This window comes from Cherax quadricarinatus, chromosome 23, assembly GCF_038502225.1.
Source record: "Cherax quadricarinatus isolate ZL_2023a chromosome 23, ASM3850222v1, whole genome shotgun sequence".
Lineage (NCBI taxonomy): Eukaryota > Metazoa > Arthropoda > Malacostraca > Decapoda > Parastacidae > Cherax > Cherax quadricarinatus.
In genome coordinates, this window is record NC_091314.1 from 19,715,892 (window position 1) to 19,736,776 (window position 20,885).

The 20,885-nt window shown below is 39.8% G+C and overlaps 1 protein-coding gene across 3 annotated transcripts in view; it reads right to left on the reverse strand.

The window, feature by feature from the left end:
- Window positions 1–20,885, reverse strand: part of LOC128685747 (ankyrin repeat domain-containing protein 17-like) — a gene marked incomplete at its 3' end in the record, with an annotated part of 256,077 nt that overhangs the window by 14,635 nt on the left and 220,557 nt on the right. For all 3 annotated transcript variants that reach the window (XM_070088008.1, XM_070088007.1, XM_070088009.1), the window contains 3 exon segments: window positions 7,385–7,667; window positions 17,447–17,662; window positions 18,129–18,255. In XM_070088008.1, coding sequence (XP_069944109.1) covers window positions 7,385–7,667; window positions 17,447–17,662; window positions 18,129–18,255 — 626 coding nt within the window.

The following is a 20,885-nucleotide window of genomic DNA, read 5'->3' on the forward strand; positions in this document are numbered from 1 at the left end:
GTTTTGAGGAGTTTGTGACTGAAAGCAATGCCCAGGATACCAGGAGGAAGGAAGGAGGGAAGGAATTAAGGAAGGAGGGAAGGAAAGAAGTAAGGAAGGAAGGAAGGTAGGAAGGTATGGGTAATGTTACAATTGGGATGGTATAAACATGCAATAGCAGGTGGTGGTGGTGTAATGCTGTGTCATGTACCCAGGCTGGTAGCCTGGGTACATGATTCAGCACATCCACAAGAAAGGCCAGTTTCAACCACCCACACACCACAATAACCTGCACAACCACAACAACCTGCACAAAAACCTTCACAACCACAACAACAACTTGCACAACCATACCCATATCAGCCTGCACAACCACAACAACCTGCACAACAACAACTTGCACAGCCACAATAACCTGCACAACCACACCCATAACCTGCACAACCACAACAACCTTCACAACCACAACAACCTGCCAACAAAAATGCACACACACTGGTTTTACGTATAACACCATGTTCAAAGAGTTCCACAAGCTGCAGCATTTCTAGGAAGTGTCCAGTGACTGTACATTTGTATATATATTATAGAAAAATAGTAAAACAATTTTTTGTGTTGTTGGTTTGTGTAAACAAGTTCTGTAAACAATATTATAATGATACTGTTTGTGCGGTTATTGTGTTGTATACAACGAGTGTATACATGTTAAATATAAGGTAGTAGGTTGGTAGACAGCAACCGCCCAGGGAGGTACTACCGTCCTGCCAAGTGAGTGTAAAACTGAAGCCTGTAATTGTTTTACACGATGGTAGGATTGCTGTTGTCTTTCTTTTTCTGTCTCATACACATGCAAGATTTCAGGTATGTCTTGCTACTTCTACTTACACTTAGGTCACACTACACATACATGTACAAGCATATATATACACACACCCCTTTGGGTTTTCTTCTATTTTCTTTCTAGTTCTTGTTTTTGTTTATTTCCTCTTACCTCCATGGGGAAGTGGAACAGAATTCTTCCTCCGTAAGCCATGCGTGTTGTAAGAGGCGACTAAAATGCTGGGAGCAAGGGGCTAGTAACCCATTCTCCTGTGTATATTACTAAATGTAAAAGGAGAAACTTTCGTTTTTCCTTTTGGGCCACCCCGCCTCGGTGGGATATGGCCGGTGTGTTGAAAGAAAGAAAGTGTGAGTGGCATTCGCCACCGCTGCCATACGCAGCTCATTTTCTGCCAACTTTATGCTTCTAGTATATCTCAATAAGTACTGATTGCAAACAAAATTTTTGAGGCTTAAAACACTCAGCAAATTAATCCTAACATTTTATTAAGAATTTTTTTTTTTTTTTTAATATTTTGAGATACAGGGAGACAGTTTCAGAATTGGGGTTGTGACAGTCAATGGGTTAAAAGTTAATAAACAGAGCTTAAGTTCTATTCATGCCATATGGAGGCAATGCAGCTTTTACAAAAAGGGACTAGTAGGAACTCCAGTTGGGAGCAAAAATACCAGTCTAGCTCCATGATTCATAAGACAGAAAATTTTTTTAGCGAGTAGTCAGGCAAATCCATAGGCAATTACAAAAAACACCTGAAGAAACAAGCAAATCGATAAGGGCCAAAATGCTCTGCTTATGAAGATGTTATCTGACTGCACAGAGAACACAAATATGAAAACTGCAAGATTTAACAATTTGGTTGATGTGTCCAATACATGACAATGGCGAATCCAAGACCTCCGGATCCCTCTCTGATCCCATACACTGCAAATTGGCATTACAATAATCAAAGGTGCCAGTCTCTGATTTGTACTCCCCTGAGGTTTCCTGACAATCAAAATCTGTCTCAAGCTCATTTAGTTTCACTTTCCTATTTGTCATACAAGTCCAAATATCTAACAAGAGAGAACTATAACAGAGCTGGGCAACTTCCATGTTTAAAACTCAGATGTAGACTTGTTAATCGTGATCATAAAATGTTAATAAACCCCATGGGCATCCAAGAATAAAGTCAAGTCAATAACGAAGAGTAAACAATACCACTCCAGGAACAGAACCCTGAGTAACACAATATGGAAAAGAAGACAGCTCAGATACACAATCACTGATTACTACCTGACAGGACCAACTAGAAAGATACAATTTCAGAAGTGACAATGTAGTATCCCTAAGGCCACAGCCAAAAAACTTCACTTATCAGTAATCTATGATCAATGGTAGCAAATAGAGCAGATGTTGAACAAAATTAGTAGCAATGTATTTCCAAAAAAAAGTGCTCAGTACCAAATCATTAAAAACTTTAGACAGAGGTCTCACTTGAATGAAATGATCTACTTACAAACTCTCCACAAAGTAAAACTTTACTCCTCTCCAGAAAAGAAAACAATTCATCTAAAATAAGAGTAGTCAATCAATTTAGAAAGAAACATGAGATACAAGAGCCCAAGTCAAAATCCAATATTTTCCTTGTAGTATTCCACCTTATGAACCATTACCCTGTTCACAACTGCCTTGTGAGCTTTTACATAATCAGACTATGACACAAGAGTATGCAATCTATGCTCTGCACACCTACAAGACCTCCATAACTGGGCAACACAGGAACCATACTAAAGGGCAAGGTCACAAATCAAGTTCTTTTCAATGATCAAAGGACGGTACTTACTAGTCACATTGAAATGCCTCATCATGAAACTTTGCAAACTGGTATACACACAGTGCAGATGCATCTGCCTTGCCCAAGGTATCTCTCACCACCACACCAACCTGGTTCATATCAAGGTTTCTAGAATTACAAAAAGACAGTATATGCTCACAAGAAGGGAGCACCATAGTATCTAAAAGTGACAATATGACGATAACATCGAGAGATATTACCTCAACACCATCAATGCTCCAAGAATTAGCAGAAAACAGAATGAAGTCCAGGATATGGTCACCAATGTATTTGGGTGATAACAATCTCGAAATTAATCAAATCTATCAGCTCCAGGAACTTGCATGAATAGGGCTTCTGTTGTGGACAATCAATCAAGTAGTTAAGGCACCACAAACAGGACAATGGCCATTCTTCTTTGCAAATGATTCGATAAGAAAACCAAATTCATCAAAAAATTATGTGCCATTGGTGCCAGGATGATATCTGAAGAATGAACAACCAGCAGTGTGTTATCAAACAACTGTCTCCAAAATGGTAAATGTTTGTTCCATCTCATTTACCAGGAAATTTCAATTTAAAATTGTGATATATCAACAAACAATTCTAACATTAACCCTGGTCTCAAGATGATGAGTATTAAACTGAATGAGCTTTATTATTAAATACGCTGAACAATCACATTATCTCCTTGGTGTTTCAAGGACTTCCAGGTAATAATGGTGACATTTTAATTAATATTCCATAACACTATACGACTATTGGCAGAAAGGTGGGCTAGTGCAAAGATGAGTAGTGGGGGGGTTGAAGAGGGTTGGAATAGTTTTAAAAATGCAGTATTAGAATGTGGGGCAGAAGTTTGTGGTTATAGGAGGGTGGGGGCAGGAGGAAAGAGTAGTGATTGGTGGAATGATGAAGTAAAGGGTGTGATAAAAGAGAAAAAGGTAGCTTACGAGAGGTTTTTACAAAGCAGAAGTGTTATAAGAAGAGCAGAGTATATGGAGAGTAAAAGAAAGGTGAAGAGAGTGGTGAGAGAGTGCAAAAGGAGAGCAGATGAAAGAGTGAGAGAGGCACTGTCAAGAAATTTTAATGAAAATAAGAAATTTTTTTACCAACGCTCTTATATGGGTGTGAAGCGTGGGTGATGAATGTTGCAGCGAGGAGAAGGCTGGAGGCAGTAGAGAAGTCATGTCTGAGGGCAATGTGTGGTGTGAATATAATGCAGAGAATTCGTAGTTTGGAAGTTAGGAGGAGGTGCGGGATTACCAAAACTGTTGTCCAGAGGGCTGAGGAAGGGTTGTTGAGGTGGTTCGGACATGTAGAGAGAATGGAGCGAAACAGAACGACTTCAAGAGTGTATCAGTCTGTAGTGGAAGGAAGGCGGGGTAGGGGTCGGCCTAGGAAAGGTTGGAGGGAGGGGGTAAAGGAGGTTTTGTGTGCGAGGGGCTTGGACTTCCAGCAGGCATGCGTGAGCGTGTTTGATAGGAGTGAATGGAGACAAATGGTTTTTAATACTTGACGTGCTGTTGGAGTGTGAGCAAAGTAACATTTATGAAGGGATTCAGGGAAACCGGCAGGCCAGACTTGAGTCCTGGAGATGGGAAGTACAGTGCCTGCACTCTGAAGGAGGGGTGTTAATGTTGCAGTTTAAAAACTGTAGTGTAAAGCACCCTTCTGGCAAGACAGTGATGGAGTGAATGATGGTGAAAGTTTTTCTTTTTCGGGCCACCCTGCCTTGGTGGGAATCGGCCGGTGTGATAATAAAAAAAAATAATAAGAAAAAATTTTGGAGTGAGTTAAACAAGTTAAGAAAGCCTAGGGAAAGTATGGATTTGTCAGTTAAAAACAGAGTAGGGGAGTTAGTAGATGGGGAGAGGGAGGTATTAGGTAAATGGCGAGAATATTTTGAGGAACTTTTAAATGTTGAGGAAGAAAGGGAGGCGGTAATTTCATGCACTGGCCAGGGAGGTATACCATCTTTTAGGAGTGAAGAAGAGCAGAATGTAAGTGTGGTGGAGGTACGTGAGGCATTACGTAGAATGAAAGGGGGTAAAGCAGCTGGAACTGATGGGATCATGACAGAAATGTTAAAAGCAGGGGGGATATACAGTGTTGGAGTGGTTGGTACTTTTGTTTAATAAATGCATGAAAGAGGGGAAGGTACCTAGGGATTGGCGGAGAGCATGTATAGTCCCTTTATATAAAGGGAAAGGGGACAAAAGAGATTGTAAAAATTATAGAGGAATAAGTTTACTGAGTATACCAGGAAAAGTATACGGTAGGGTTATAATTGAAAGAATTAGAGGTAAGACAGAATGTAGGATTGCGGATGAGCAAGGAGGTTTAGAGTGGGTAGGGGATGTGTAGATCAAGTGTTTACATTGAAGCATATATGTGAACAGTATTTAGATAAAGGTAGGGAAGTTTTTATTGCATTTATGGATTTAGAAAAGGCATATGATAGAGTGGATAGAGGAGCAATGTGGCAGATGTTGCAAGTATATGGAATAGGTGGTAAGTTACTAAATGCTGTAAAGAGCTTTTATGAGGATAGTGAGGCTCAGGTTAGGGTGTGTAGAAGAGAGGGAGAATACTTCCCGGTAAAAGTAGGTCTTAGACAGGGATGTGTAATGTCACCATGGTTGTTTAATATATTTATAGATGGGGTTGTAAAAGAAGTAAATGCTAGGGTGTTCGGGAGAGGGGTAGGATTAAATTATGGGGAATCAAATTCAAAATGGGAACTGACACAGTTACTTTTTGCTGATGATACTGTGCTTATGGGATATTCTAAAGAAAAATTGCAAAGGTTAGTGGATGAGTTTGAGAATGTGTGTAAAGGTAGAAAGTTGAAAGTGAACATAGAAAAGATTAAGGTGATGAAGGTATCAAATGATTTAGATAAAGAAAAATTGGATATCAAATTGGGGAGGAGGAGTATGGAAGAAGTGAATGTTTTCAGATACTTGGGAGTTGACGTGTCGGCGGATGGGTTTATGATGGATGAGGTTAATCATAGAATTGATGAGGTAAAAAAGGTGAGTGGTGCGTTGAGGTATATGTGGAGTCAAAAAACGTTATCTATGGAGGCAAAGAAGGGAATGTATGAAAGTATAGTAGTACCAACACTCTTATATGGATGTGAAGCTTGGGTGGTAAATGCAGCAGCGAGGAGACGGTTGGAGGCAGTGGAGACATCCTGTCTAAGGGCAATGTGTGGTGTAAATATTATGCAGAAAAATTCGGAGTGTGGAAATTAGGAGAAGGTGTGGAGTTAATAAAAGCATTAGTCAGAGGGCAGAAGAGGGGTTGTTGAGGTGGTTTGGTCATTTAGAGAGAATGGATCAAAGTAGAATGACATGGAAAGCATATAAATCTATAGGGGAAGGAAGGAGGGGTAGGGGTCATCCTCAAAAAGGTTGGAAAGAGAGGGTAAAGGAGGTTTTGTGGGCAAGGGGCTTGGACTTCCAGCAAGCGTGCATGAGCATGTTAGATAGGAGTGAATGGAGACGAATGATACTTGGGACCTGATGATCTGTTGGGGTGTGAGCAGGGTAATATTTAGTGAAGGGATTCAGGGAAACCGGTTATTTTCATATAGTCGGACTTGAGTCCTGGAAATGGGAAGTACAATGCCTGCACTTTAAAGGAGGGGTTTGGGATATTGGCAGTTTGGAGGGATATGTTTTGTATCTTTATACGTATATGCTTCTAAACTGTTGTATTCTGAGCACCTCTGCAAAAGCAGTGATAATGTGTGAGTGTGGTGAAAGTGTTGAATGATGATGAAAGTATTTTCTTTTTGGGGATTTTCTTTCTGTTTTTTTTGGGTCACCCTGCCTCGGTGGGAGACAGCCGACTTGTTGAGAAAAAAAAAAAAAAACTATACATATTTGTTATGTGCTTACTAAGGCACAAGACAATAGAAAAGACTGAGAAAACAAGAGTGCTATGACAGGATGAATGGCATAATCCATATCATACAATATGATCAGCAACCAATCATATGGTGTAATTACACAATTCCAATGCATGCTTCTACTTCACATTCTATATATATAATACTGTACAGGACAATTACAACCATTTGTAACTACCACATTAACAGGATTTTTAGTTTTCTACAATCTTCTCAAGAGCTGTAACACTTGTAACAATTTTCTTGTTTGCAGCTAAATACTGCTTTTATTTATAAAAATAATTACATTATATCTTGGGATGATTAGCATATTAAATCTCTCTCAATAACTGTGGATTCAGAGGCCTGATAAACCAAGTACTTTCTTATACAAAGAATTTAGTTTAAGTAATAATTCAGTTAAAAAGAAATCCATAATTTTTCTTATACACTGGCAATGATTAATTAAAAACACTTGACACAACTTTTGTATGGTATAAAATGTTAAATAATGTAATTTACAAGTTTAATAACATAAAATTAAAAGAAACATCAAGATCAACAATTAGTTTTCTCTTATATTTTTTGAGAAGTTTATCTGAAACTCTTCATACATGCATGGAAAGACCTTATTTCCAATCTATTTTCAAAAGAAATAATTTTTTATTTTGGCTCTCCACACAATTCCTTTTGTATCAAATTTGATCATTACAAGGGAGAGGATATAGGAACTGCAACACAATGATAAAACACACACCTAATAATAATTACTTACAAATAATTGTAGTCAAGATCCACAACAGCAATAAAAAAAAAGAATAGAGATGGAAGAAACTATACAGAATGTGCTTACCAATATCATTAAATATGGGTTGAGTTGCATTGAGCACTAAGGGAGTCTGAGGATCTGAGCCGGGGACCACTGTGAGACCCATGGTGAGGTGTGGTGGATCTCCTTCCAGCAGGGGCCCACTGGTCAAATCTCCTGTTGCTCCTGTGCTGCCACCAGTCACACTGGGATGTGGGGGGGCAACCACGGGAAGGAGATGAGAAATGGAGCTGGGAAAGTCGATGAGAAGTTGCACGACCTTGGTGTGGCCACCACGGCTTGCCTCCATCAACATGGTAGAGTTGTCCTACAAGAAAAACAATAAATGTAGCAGTGCTAATGCAGCACTTCCTTGGAAATAAATATGGCAAAGTAATATTTATTATACCTGGGTATAATAAACATCGGTATAATAAGCACTGGGTCATAAGGGCAGTGACCCCCCTATGACCCAGTCCCAATTATAATAATCATAATTAAGCACTAAACCCATAAGGGTCAGACAACGTTGCACCCAGTCCCAAACCATCCCACCCAGTTGTTGGCCACAAGCAATCTAATGCGGCCAATCAGGAACTGACTTAAGGAACCTATTCAATTCCCTTATGAATACAGCTATGGGTATGTTAGTAATTCCCCTTATGTATCAAGGGTAAATGGCTGATGATCCTTTACACTTTTGAGTTATCGCTTAGTGCAAAGATGGCACCCTGAGTTGTCACGGGATAGTTTGCAATATCTGCGGACCCTCTTGCTTTATTAGGAAGGATTTCAGTGTGCACATTTGGGATCATTCCCTCTTGCTTTTCCAGGTGTCAACTGTGAGGTATCTTTCTCACCTATGTACAAAGGAGTACAGTGCAAGGGACTTCTGAATCAGAAGTGATAGTGAATCAGAATGATAAGTGTTCTCTCTACATTCTCCAGATCTGCATTATTTTATTTAACACACTGGCTGTCTGCCACTGGAGTAAGGTGATCAGAAAAAGACACTTTTACTATCATTAACTCCATCACTATCATGCCAAAGGTGCACTGATACCTAAGTTAAGATCCCCACCCCTCCTCCAGAGTGCAGGTACTGTACTTACCACCTCCTTGACAGTCTGGCAAACAGGTTTTCCTGAATCCCTTCACAAAATGTTTCCTTGCTCACCCACCAACAGCATGTCAAGTCCAAAAACACCATTTGCCTCCACTCACTCCTATCTAACATTCTCACAAATGCCTGCTGGATGTCCAAGCCCATCACACACAAAACCTCCTCCCTCCAACCTTTCCTAGGGTGACCCCTATGCTGCCTTCCCTCCACTACAGATTTATAGATCCTCCAAGTCACCCTATTTTGTTCCAAACCATCTCAACACCCCCCTCCCCCAGCCCTCTGGAAAACACTTTTAGTAACTCTAGACTTCCTAATTTTCAAGCTACAAATTCTCTCCACAATATTCACAAAACACACTGCCCTTATACATGACTTCTCCACTGCCTCCAGCATTCTCCTTGCTGTAGCATTTACAACCAATGCTTCACACCCATTTAAGTGTTGGTACCAGCATACTCTTATACAATCCTCTCCCTCCATGGATAATGTGCTTAGTCTCCACAGATGCTTCAATGCATCACTCGCCTTTTTCCTTTCATCACTTCTATGGTTCACCTCGTCTTTCACGTATCTATCCAATGACAAGTGCACTCCCAATTTTTTTTTTTTTAACATTTCAGCCAGCCATTTCCCACTGAGGAAGGGTGACCCAAAAAGAAAGAAAAAACCAAAAAGAAAGAAAAACCCAGAAAGAAAGAAAAAACTTTCATCATTCAACACTTTCACCATCACTCATCCATAATCACTGTCTTTGCAGTGGCGCTCGGATACGATAGTTAAGATGTCCTTCCACACTGCCAATATCCCAAACCCCTTCTTTAAAGTGCAGGCATTGTACTTCCCATTTCCAGGACTCAAGTCAGGCTAACCAGTTTCCCTGAATCCCTTCACAAAATATTACCCTGCTCGCACTCCAACAGCTTGTCAGGTCCCAAAAACCATTCATCTCCATTCACTCTAACACGCACACACACACTTGCTGGAAGTTCAAGCTCCTCGTCTACAAAACCACCTTTACCCTCTCCAAGTCATTCTACTTTGTTTCAATCTCTCTAAATGACCAAACAACCTCAACAACCCCTCTTCAGCCCTCTGACTAATACTTTTAGTAACCCCACACCTCCTCCTAATTTGCACACTAAGAATTCTCTGCATAATATTCACACCACACACTGCCCTTAGACACGACATCTCTACTGCCTCCAGCCTTCTCCTTGCTGCAGCATTTACAACCCATGCTTCACACCCACACAAGCGTCGGTACCATTATACTTTCGTACATTCCCTTCATTGCCTCCATGGATAATGTTTTTTGTTTCCACAGATACCTCAACACACCACTCATGTTTTTTCCTTTGTCAATTCTGTGGTTAACCTCATCCTTCATAAACTCATCTGCTGATAAAATCAACTCCCAAATATCTTATAAACTTCTCCTATAATTTTCACAGTCTCTTTTGTCCCCCTTCCCTTTAAATAAAGGAACTATATATGCTCTTTGCCAATCCTTAGGTACCTTCTCCTCTTTCATACATTTATTGAACAAAGTTACCAATCACTCCATTATTAAATAGTACAGTGGACCCTCGACTTATGATATTAATCCATTCCAGAGAGCTCATCGTTAGATGAAATTATCTTAAGTTGAATTAATTTTCCTCGTAAGAAATAATGGAAATCCAATTAATCCATTCCAGACACCCAAAAGTATGAAAAAAAAATTTTACCACATGAAATATACGTTTTCCTACACACAAAAAGAAGGCTACATGCACAATATACTGTACTAAATGAAGAATAAATGACACCTTTATTGAAGATGTAGTGATGAGCGATGAGAGACTAATTTTCTTAAACACTGGGATTTTCAGAGTGATACACAAGTAAAGGCTTCACTTTGCAATCCCCACTAGCATTACAACAAAACATGAGTTAGCCTGTCTTTCATAGGCTTGTGTCCTGGGAATGCCTTTTCCTCCTGAGTAATATAGGTCCTGTTTGGCATTTTCTTCCAGAACAGGCCTGAGTCGTCACAATTAAACACTTGTTGGGGTTGGAATTTTTCAGCTTCACCATGCCTTATCACACTGTGTATGCCACTACGATTCCTAACACTTTGACTGTCACAACCCCAAATCCTGAGGTGTCTCCTGGTGTTGCAAAAAAAAAAAAAAAAAAAAAAACTTATGAAATGATAGAGAATCTTTTCCCGATTGTAATGACACCAAAAGAATGAAATTTGATGGGAAACTGATGGAATTAGCTCTAGCTAAGTTAGCGACCTCAGCGATATTTACGAATCGGCAATTTCACCCACTTTGAGCCCTATTTTCGGCTAATTCCATTGTTCCAGTCGACCAAACTCATAGCTATTTCTTTAGAACTCCATTTTTTCTATCAACTGAGTACAAGAAACTGCCCATTACCGATTTCAACTACCCAATAACGTGGTCAGAAATTTGCAATTTGGCCAATTTCACGAAAATTAAAAAAATGACAGTTTCAAAATAGGGTCCAGAATGAACAATGCAGACATACCTGGCTCTCAAATAACATTTCCTTTGTTCATCAGTCACGTCTCCAGGTCCCTCTGATATTACTTCTGCTTTCTATTTTGAATTTTTATTCAAACAAAAAATAGAAGATTTACTGTTATGCAGAATACTGCAATAATGTAATAATTGTATAAATAATGTCAACCCATTCATGACTGCATATCAGAATGGCTACTTGGACATTTATTGGAAAATGACATCATTTGTTTACTTTTGAACATCGGCAAAAATCAAACATTTCTCCTACTTTGAGCTCCATTTCAAGGTTCTTTTCATAGTAAGACCAATCAAAATCACCTCTAGTATTTCTATAATGTGTTTTCCATTCTATCAAATGAGATCAAGAAAACGAGAATACAACCACAAATACTATACGAAAATAGACCACAAAATCGGCATTTAAATAAAAAAAATGGTCGGAGTTTTTTTTTTCTCGCTATGCACTGCGTGCTGCAGAATTTTTTTTATATGGTGCACAGTGACCACACAGACCCATTCTCTCACATGTGGGCCTACCAGCTTTCTCCTACTCGATTTGAGCCGCTAGAATTTATGAGTATATACACATCAAAAACGGTGGCGCGTAAGATGTATATTTTTTTTTTTTTTTTTTCAACAAGTCGGCCGTCTCCCACCGAGTTAAAACTCTCAAACCAACCTTTGCTGGCCTTAAATTCACCAATATGAGCGCTAGTTCCAGGCATTTTTTCCTGTTCACCTGGGTGTTAGTCGACTAGTGTGGGTCGCATCCTGGGGGACAAGATTAAGGACCCCAATGGAAATAAGTTAAGACAGTCCTCGATGACGCACTGTCTTTCTTTGGTTATCCTGGGTGGCTAACCCTCTGGGGTTGTTTCTCGTTAAACCACACCAACAACAGTCTCTCCACACCTTCGAGTAGTACAGCTGACGATGGTGCAGCAATAGCTGACAGTGGTGCAGCAGCAACTGACAGTGTTACAGCAGCAGCAGCAGCTGACCGTGGTACAGCAGCAGAAGCAGCAGCTGACTGTGGTACAGCAGCAGCAGCTGACCGTGGTACAGCAGCAGCAGCTGACCGTGGTACAGCAGCAGCAGCTGACCATGGTACAGCAGCAGCAGCTTACTGTGGTATAGCAGCAGCAGCAGCTGACTGTGGCACGATAGTATTTCTCACCCTTTTTTACCACAGGGTTGGCACTAGAAGCTTTCTTTAGGCCCATGGTGCTTTATTTAGTATTTTTTTTTTTTCAACAAGTCGGCCGTCTCCCACCGAGGCAGGGTGACCCAAAAAGAAAGAATCCCCAAAAAAGAAAATACTTTCATCATCATTCAACACTTTCACCTCACTCACACAATCACTGTTTTTGCAGAGGTGCTCAGAACACAACAGTTTAGAAGCATATACGTATAAAGATACACAACATATCCCTCCAAACTGCTAATATCCCGAAACCCCTCCTTTAGAGCGCAGGCATTGTACTTCCCATTTCCAGGATGAAGTCCGGCTACATAAAAACGGTTTTCCTGAATCCCTTCACTAAATATTACCCTGCTCACACTCCAACAGATCGTCAGGTCCCAAATACCATTCGTCTCCATTCACTCCTATTGAACACGCTCATGCAAGCACAAAAAACAACGGAATACAAAATTTATCAAATGTATGCGTGCAGCCATCCACCCTGGCTTGTAAGTAATGGCACTAGCTGAGCTGAAGTGCTCTGGCCAGACGGACCGCGTTCGGGACGAATGATTTAAGTTGAGTTTTTCTTTATAGGTCAGGGAAATTTTTTTGCACTGAAATGCTTCGTAAGTCGATTTTATCGCAAGATGAGGCCTTCGTAAGTCGGGGGTTCACTGTATTTACATTTGATATTAAGCAGTTATTACAAAAATACAGTGACTGCCCTCTAAAAGAGGGGTGGGGGATGTTGTGGTTTGGAGGGTCATCTGAACTGTAATATCAGCACACTTCTGGCAAGACAGTGATTGAGTGACAGTGAAAGTGCTTACTTCGTCTGTCAACCTACCTTTGTGGAAGATGGCCAGCGTGTTAAAAAATTACAATAAAATGTTAAACTCTTTAAAAGTACAGCGGAGTAAAACTGCTTGCTTCCATAGTTATGCCATGGCTGAAATCAGCAATTATACAAAGTATTCGAACATTTGCATCCAGGCTGCAGCTAACAGTCACACTATGGAGTAGTTTTTCACACAGCCTCTAATTATTGCTGTATCACGACCTAACATTAACTGTTTCTACATTATGAATTATAAATATAACTTTGATAAAAAAAAAAAAAATTACTAGGGTAAACTACAATCATATCCACCTCTCAGCTGGGAACGATGAAGAGAATGGAAGAGGAAAGAAAAGGGTATCAGAAAGAGTAAGAAATGAGAAAAAAGCCAATTTCTTTCATGAGTACAGTATATAGTCATAAATTTCATCACAACCAAAAAAATTAACAGGAATTATATACAAACTATTATTATTCTGGTCTACATCCAGTTAGTTGTAACGTACGTACGTGTGTGTGTGTGGGGGGGGGGGGGGATTTTTGAGCATCAAAACCACTCATTTAAATAAAACAAATAATTTACGATAATAAGAGCTCAAATGACTCACGAAATCGTAATGACACGATTGCAAACAAACCATACCCCGGCCGGGATTGAACCCGCGATCAGAGAGTCTCAAAACTCCAGCCCGTCGCGTTAGCCACTAGACCAGCTAGCCACAATAAGATTCGTCCAACTAGGTATATTTCTACACCATAGGAAGGTTAGCACAGGCACCACTGTGACCACAAATGCAAGTTTTACAGACGAATCTCCAGCTAGCGTGGCCGTGACGAACTCTAGCTCAAGTCCCTTCACTGCCGTCAACATGACTCACTCAGTGAAGGGACTTGAGCTAGAGTTCGTCACGGCCACGCTAGCTGGAGATTCGTTTGTAAAAACTTGCATTTGTGTCACAGTGGTGCCTGTGGTAACCTTCCTATGGTGTAGAAATATACCTAGTTGGACGAATCTTATTGTGGCTAGCTGGTCTAGTGGCTAACGCGACGGGCTGGAGTTTTGAGACTCTCTGACCGCGGGTTCAATCCCGGCCGGGGTATGGTTTAATAGCTCAAATGATTGTTGAATATAAACAAATTAATTTTTTTTATATTTGAGTATCTCTTCCTACTTTTAATATAAGGTGCACGCTTGAAAACTACGAAATATATTCCTCAATATTTGTATGATAAACTTTTATAACAAATATCAAGTCAAATAAAAATTACATTTAAGAGTTTCAAGTCTCTTGCAGTTCACACAATGAAATATAGAATTTATGGGTAAATCTTCAGAAATATAATCCATTTTTTGATCATACAATTTCATAACATTTAACGATAAATACTTAACAAATACAGTGGACCTTCCCCTTTCGTTGGGCTCTGTTTTCGTGAATTTCAGTTATCACTAACTTTCGTAAAAATACTGGCTCGTTTTTTTTTACTTTCCTCTGCTCTCGTCGGTGGTATGGTACTTGTCCAAGAGCTGTGCACACGCAAAGCCTCACACACACGCATTCTGAGGCAGTGTCGCTTTGTTTCTCGGTGAGTTAACATTATCCTGCGAGGTCATAGGAAACATTTTGTAATAACTCATTGTTTTTTGCACTTGTTTATTCTGTGTGACTGCTAAATAAGCCACCATGGGCCCAAAGAAAGCTGCTAGTGCTAACCTGTTGATATAGGTGAGAAACATGACAGAATTTAAGAAAAAACTCGTAGCAAAGTAACAAAGTGGAGGAGGAAGAGAGAGGGGAGAATGTGCCGCCTTCAGTGATTCTACGATATATGCGATACTAAAGCAGCACAAGTCGATAAAGGCTATAGCGCCAGCCAACAATAAAATGTAGCGTTAACAGTGTAGCAAGCAAGTTATGCGATTAAGCGATGGAAAAAGGACGACACGAAAGTGACTCCTCCAAAGTTATTGGAGGTATATAGGGCCACTGACAACATATGCCGCCCTGCCTATCTTTTACCATGCTAAACCAATGCCAGCATCTCCAAGGTACAGTAAGTGTAAATCTTTCTTATTTATAAAGTGCAAATATTTCTTATTTATAAATTACACACATTGTTTGTATGAATAATATTGGTGGCTTCTGCTGCCGCCTCCATTACCATTAATATGTACGGCTTATACTCTCAGTGGCCCTTATAAACCCAACAACAACATGACCACCACTCCTTATTTACGTAATGCCATATTTTATTCATTCTAGAGTATATCATGTTTCTATGTTATTAATATTGTTTATGTCATATTAGATGAACTGCGGCATAAATAAGCCGCGAAATACGGTTATTCTCTATAAAATGTATTTTTTGTTTATATTTTTGGATGTCTGAAACAGATTAATTGGATTTACATTATTTCTTATGGGGAAAATGATTACAGTTTTTGTGAATTTCACATTTTGTCAGACTCTGAAACGGATTAATCACAAAAAGGGAGGATCCACTGTATTGAGTAATGATGCTGTACATTGTTTTTTATACTTTTTAGTGTGTAATTACATTCTATGTTTTAACATTTAAGAATAAAAAAATCTTCAATTCATGATCTTCTTTATAAGGATAATGCATGCCAATGCAAGCTGCTTAAGAATATACACAATAAAATAAAAATACAGTGGACCCTCGAGTTTAGAACTGCTCCCAACTCGACCAATTAAGTAAGTGTATTTTTGTAAGGGGGATAAGTCTGTTGAGTATACCTGGTAAAGTGTATGGTAGAGTTATTATTGAAAGAATTAAGAGCAAGACGGAGAATAGGATAGCAGATGAACAAGGAGGCTTTAGGAAAGGAAAGGGGTGTGTGGACCAGGTGTTTACAGTGAAACATTTAAGTGAACAGTATTTAGATAAGGCTAAAGAGGTTTTTGTGCCATTTATGGATTTGGAAAAGGCGTATGACAGGGTGGATAGGAGGGCAATGTGGCAGATGTTGCAGATGTATGGTATAGGAGGTAGGTTACTGAAAGCAGTGAAGAGTTTTTACGAGGATAGTGAGGCCCAAGTTAGAGTATGTAGGAAAGAGGGAGATTATTTCCCAGTAAAAGTAGGCCTTAGACAAGGATGTGTGATGTCACTGTGGTTGTTTAATATATTTATAGATAGGGTTGTAAGAGAAGTAAATGCGAGGGTCTTGGCAAGAGGCGTGGAGTTAAAAGATAAAGAATCACACAAAGTGGGAGTTGTCACAGCTGCTCTTTGCTGATGACACTGTGTTCTTGGGTGATTCTGAAGAGAAGTTGCAAAGGTTGGTGGATGAATTTGGTAGGGTATGTAAAAGAAGAAAACAAAGTGAATACAGGAAAGAGTAAGGTTATGAGGATAACAAAAAGATTAGGTGATGAAAGATTGGATATCAGATTGGAGGGAGAGAGTATGGAGGAGGTGAATGCATTCAGATATCTGGGAGTGGACGTGTCAGCGGATGGGTCTATGAAAGATGAGGCGAATCATAGAATTGATGAGGGGAAAAGAGTGAGCGGTGCACTTAGGAGTCTGTGGAGACAAAGAACTTTGTCCTTGGAAGCAAAGAGGGGAATGTATGAGAGTATAGTTTTACCAATGCTCCTGTATGGGTGTGAAGCATGGGTGATGAATGTTGCAGCGAGGAGAAGGCTGAAGGCAGTGGAGATGTCATGGCTGAGGGTAATGTGTGGTGTGAATACAATGCAGAGAATTTGTAGTTTGGAAGTTAGGAGGAGGTGCGAGATTGCCAAAACTGTTGTCCAGAAGGCTGAGGAAGGGTTGCCGAGGTGGTTCGGATATGTAGAGAGAATGGAGCGAAACAGAATGACTTCAAGAGTGTATCAGTCTGTAGTGGAAGGAAGGCGGGGTAGGGGTCGGCGAGGGGCTTGGACTTCCAGCCAGCATGCGTGAGCGTGTTTGATAGGAGTGAATGGAGACAAATGGTTTTTAATACTTGGCACGCTGTTGGAGTGTGAGCAAAGTAACATTTATGAAGGGATTCACGGAAACCGGCAGGCCGGACTTGAGTCCTGGAGATGGGAAGTACAGTGCCTGCACTCTGAAGGAGGGGTGTTAATGTTGCAGTTTAAAAACTGTAGTGTAAAGCACCCTTCTGACAAGACAGTGATGGAGTGAATGATGGTGAAAGTTTTTCTTTTTCAGGCCACCCTGCCTTGGTGGGAATTGGCCAGTGTGTTAATAAAATAAAAAAAATTTTGTAAGTGCTTTTGTAAGTGTATTTTTGAGGTTCTGAAACAGATTAATCTAATTTACATTATTCCTGATGAGAAGAAATTCATTCAGTAACAGAACTTGAAACAGCCGTCTGGAATGAAATAAGTTCTAAACTCGAGGGTCCACTGTACTTGAAAATGCAATTGATGTTAGTAAGATTTTTTACCTTGAGCTTGTGATGAGGGTCAGCACCATGAACCAACAGTAACTCCACCACAGGAACGTGCCCACCAGCACAGGCTAAGGAGAGTGGTGTGTGGTCATTGTTAGTGGTGGTCTTGTTCACATCACCACCCTTCACAATCAGGAACTGTACCGTACAAAGGTGGCCTGCCCGACAAGCCTTCATCAGTGGTGTGCGCCCACCTTCACTCTCATGCTCCTGAAAGATTTACAAAGTAAATAACTGAAAAGATGAAGCACCTAAGTGTACTGAAAGGCTGTATGTTCTTGAGCAACCCCTTCATAGAAGTTGACAAAAACACCAACAACCTAGTTTATGATTTTCATGGGGTGGGAAAACTTTGCAATCTCCACTGTTTAGTAGGAGAAATGACTATATATGTAAATATCCTATCTGCAGCATTCAAGAATGATTATGTGCTTTAGTTAATGGTCCAAGTCGGACCAAAAAGTTGTCATAAATTTCTTTCTCCTATATGAAGCTTATTATTGCAATTGATGTTCATGTAGCATAAAAAAAAAACGAATGTCACAACTAAAATCATCATCAAGTACAAGTTTACGATTTCTTTTTTTTTCTAGTCCCTCCCCAAAAGAAAAAGTATCATTCAAATGGCAGTCTTCATACAAAAAAAAAAAAAAAAAAATACAGATTCAATACTCACCAGATTAGCCCCAGCTTGCAACAGGAGGTCAGCAACATCTGTGTGTCCATTCTCACATGCATAAGTAAGTGCAGTATCCCCCGTTGATGTCTGGGCATTGACATTAGCACCAGCATCAATCAGATATCTGAAAAGTTTAGTTTTATTATTGTTCAGTGACTGCAGCAACGTGTGGGTATACAGGGAAGTAATGCAGAGGAAGTCTTCATTTTAGAAGCTGTCGTACTCACGAGCAAACTTTATAAAACCTACTTGACAAGGAAGAGAACAGTAAAATGCCATCCAAAAGACTTGTTCTTCATTTATTTAAACACCAGTCACACACACCAAGGTAGGGTGATCCAAAAAGAGGAAATGCATACACCTTCATTCATTAATAAGAACATAAGAAAGAAGGAACACTTCAACAGGCCTACTGACCCATGCGAAGCAGGGCCCTCAGTCTACCCTCATAGGGAAGATTTCTGATACGTGGGATCAACTTTGTCATACTCCTTTGTACATTTTCCAGTGCATTTATATCCTTTCTGTAATACGGTGACCAGAATTGTGCAGCATAATCTAAATGAGGCCTAATCAAGGATATATATAGTTCCAGAACTCCTAACTCCTTTCTGCAATCAGTATTATTAAGATCTACATTATTTAGTTTATATGTGGCATGGTTATTTTCCTGTCCAACATTTAATACTTTGCATTTGTCTATATTAAACTGCATCTGCCACTTCTACGACCATTGCATCAGTCTATTCAAATCATCCCGGAATGCTCTAGTGTTCTCATTAGAATGAATTGGCCAGCCTATTTTGGTGTCATCATCAAATCTGTTATGTCAGTATTTATTCCCTCATCTATGTCGTTTATGTAAATTGTGAACAACGACGGGCCCAACACTAACCCCTGCGGAAAACTGCTTGTGATGTGCCTCCATTCTGATTTCTCCCCATTTATGCAAAATCTCTGTTGCCTATTTGTCAGCCATGCCTCTACTCACGAGAAAATTTCTCCTCCTATTCCGTGTGCTTTAAGTTTCCTCAATAGTCTCTGATGTGGAACCCTATCGAAAGCCTTACTGAAGTCCAAATACACAATATCATATTCATTACCATGATCTACCTCCTCAAACACCTTAGTGAAAAAAACTAGTAAAACTGTGTTGAGATTCATTAATCAATTTATGCCTATCAAGATGGCTACGAATTGCTTCGGCAATTACCGATTCCAAAAATTTTCCCACTATGGAGGTAAGGCTTACTGGTCTATAGTTCGAAGCTAAGGACCTGTCACCTGCCTTGTAAATACGTATTACATTTGTCATTTTCCACTTATCAGGCACTGTGCCAGTTTGTAGTGATATGTTGAAAAGATTAGCCTAAGGTATGCTAAGTTCCTCTTTACATTCCTTCAACACCCTTGCAAACAGTTCATCATTGCCCTGGGATTTGTTAGGTTTTAATTTCTCTATTTGTCTGAGGACTGTCACTAGTTACCGCAATCGTGCATAGTTTATCATCCTGTTCTACATAATCAATCATTTCAGGAATTTCACTAGTATTTTCCTGGGTAAAAACTGATAGAAAGTAAGTATTGAAAATTTCACACATTTCCTTATCACTGTCAGATTGTTTCCTCTAGTTGGTTCTGTCACAAACTGTTCTAAAAAGCAATCCTGAACCATGTAAGAACATAAGAATGGAGGAACACTGCAGAAGGCCTACTGGCCCATGAGAGGCAGGTCCTTATCAAAACAACCTCTACCTAAGGCTACCCAAGAAATAACTCACGTACCCAATGACACCAATCAAACCCAGCCCCTCCCACTCATATACTTGTCCAATCTCTTCTTAAAGCTACCCAAGGTCCTAGCCTCTATCACCCCACTGGGAAGACTGTTCCACACATCTACAACTCTGTTAGAAAACCAGTACAGACTCAAGATTTCCTGTCATACTGTTCCAATCAATTTGTCTGAAGTTAAAACCCCCATTAACACAACACTTTCGTATCTAGATGTCTTACGAATTTCGTCCCATACCACCTTACTGCACTCCCTATCAAGGTTTGGGGGCCTATAAATCACACCCAAAATTAATTTGTCATGACCCTCGAGAAACTGTAGCGAAACAGATTCTATGTCCGATGTTTCTAATCTTACATCATGTCTAACACAACAATTTAAATTATCTCTGACATACATCGCCACTCCACCACCCTTCCTGTTGATCCTATCAGTGTGGAATAATTATAGCCTTGTATGTTGCATTCAGAAGGCATTTCTTTATCTTTCAGGTTAAACCAGGTCTCTGTTATACCAATAATATCTATATTTAGATAAAGGTAGGAAAGTTTTTATTGCATTTATGGATTTAGAAAAGGCATGTGATAGAGTGGATACGGAAGTAATGTGGCAGATGTTGCAAGTATATGGAATAGGTGGTAAGTTACTAAATGCTGTAAAGAGTTTTTATGAGGATAGAGAGGCTCAGAAGAGAGGGAGACTATTTCCCGGTAAAAGTAGGTCTTAGACAGGGATGTGTAATGTCACCATGGTTGTTTAATATATTTATAGATGGGGTTGTAAAAGAAGTAAATGCTAGGGTGTTCGGGAGAGGGGTGGGATTAAATTATGGGGAATTAAATACAAAATGGGAAGTGACACAGTTACTTTTTGCTGATGATACTGTGCTTATGGGAGATTCTAATGAAAAATTGCAAAGGTTAGTGGACAAATTTGGGAGTGTGTGTAAAGGTAGAAAG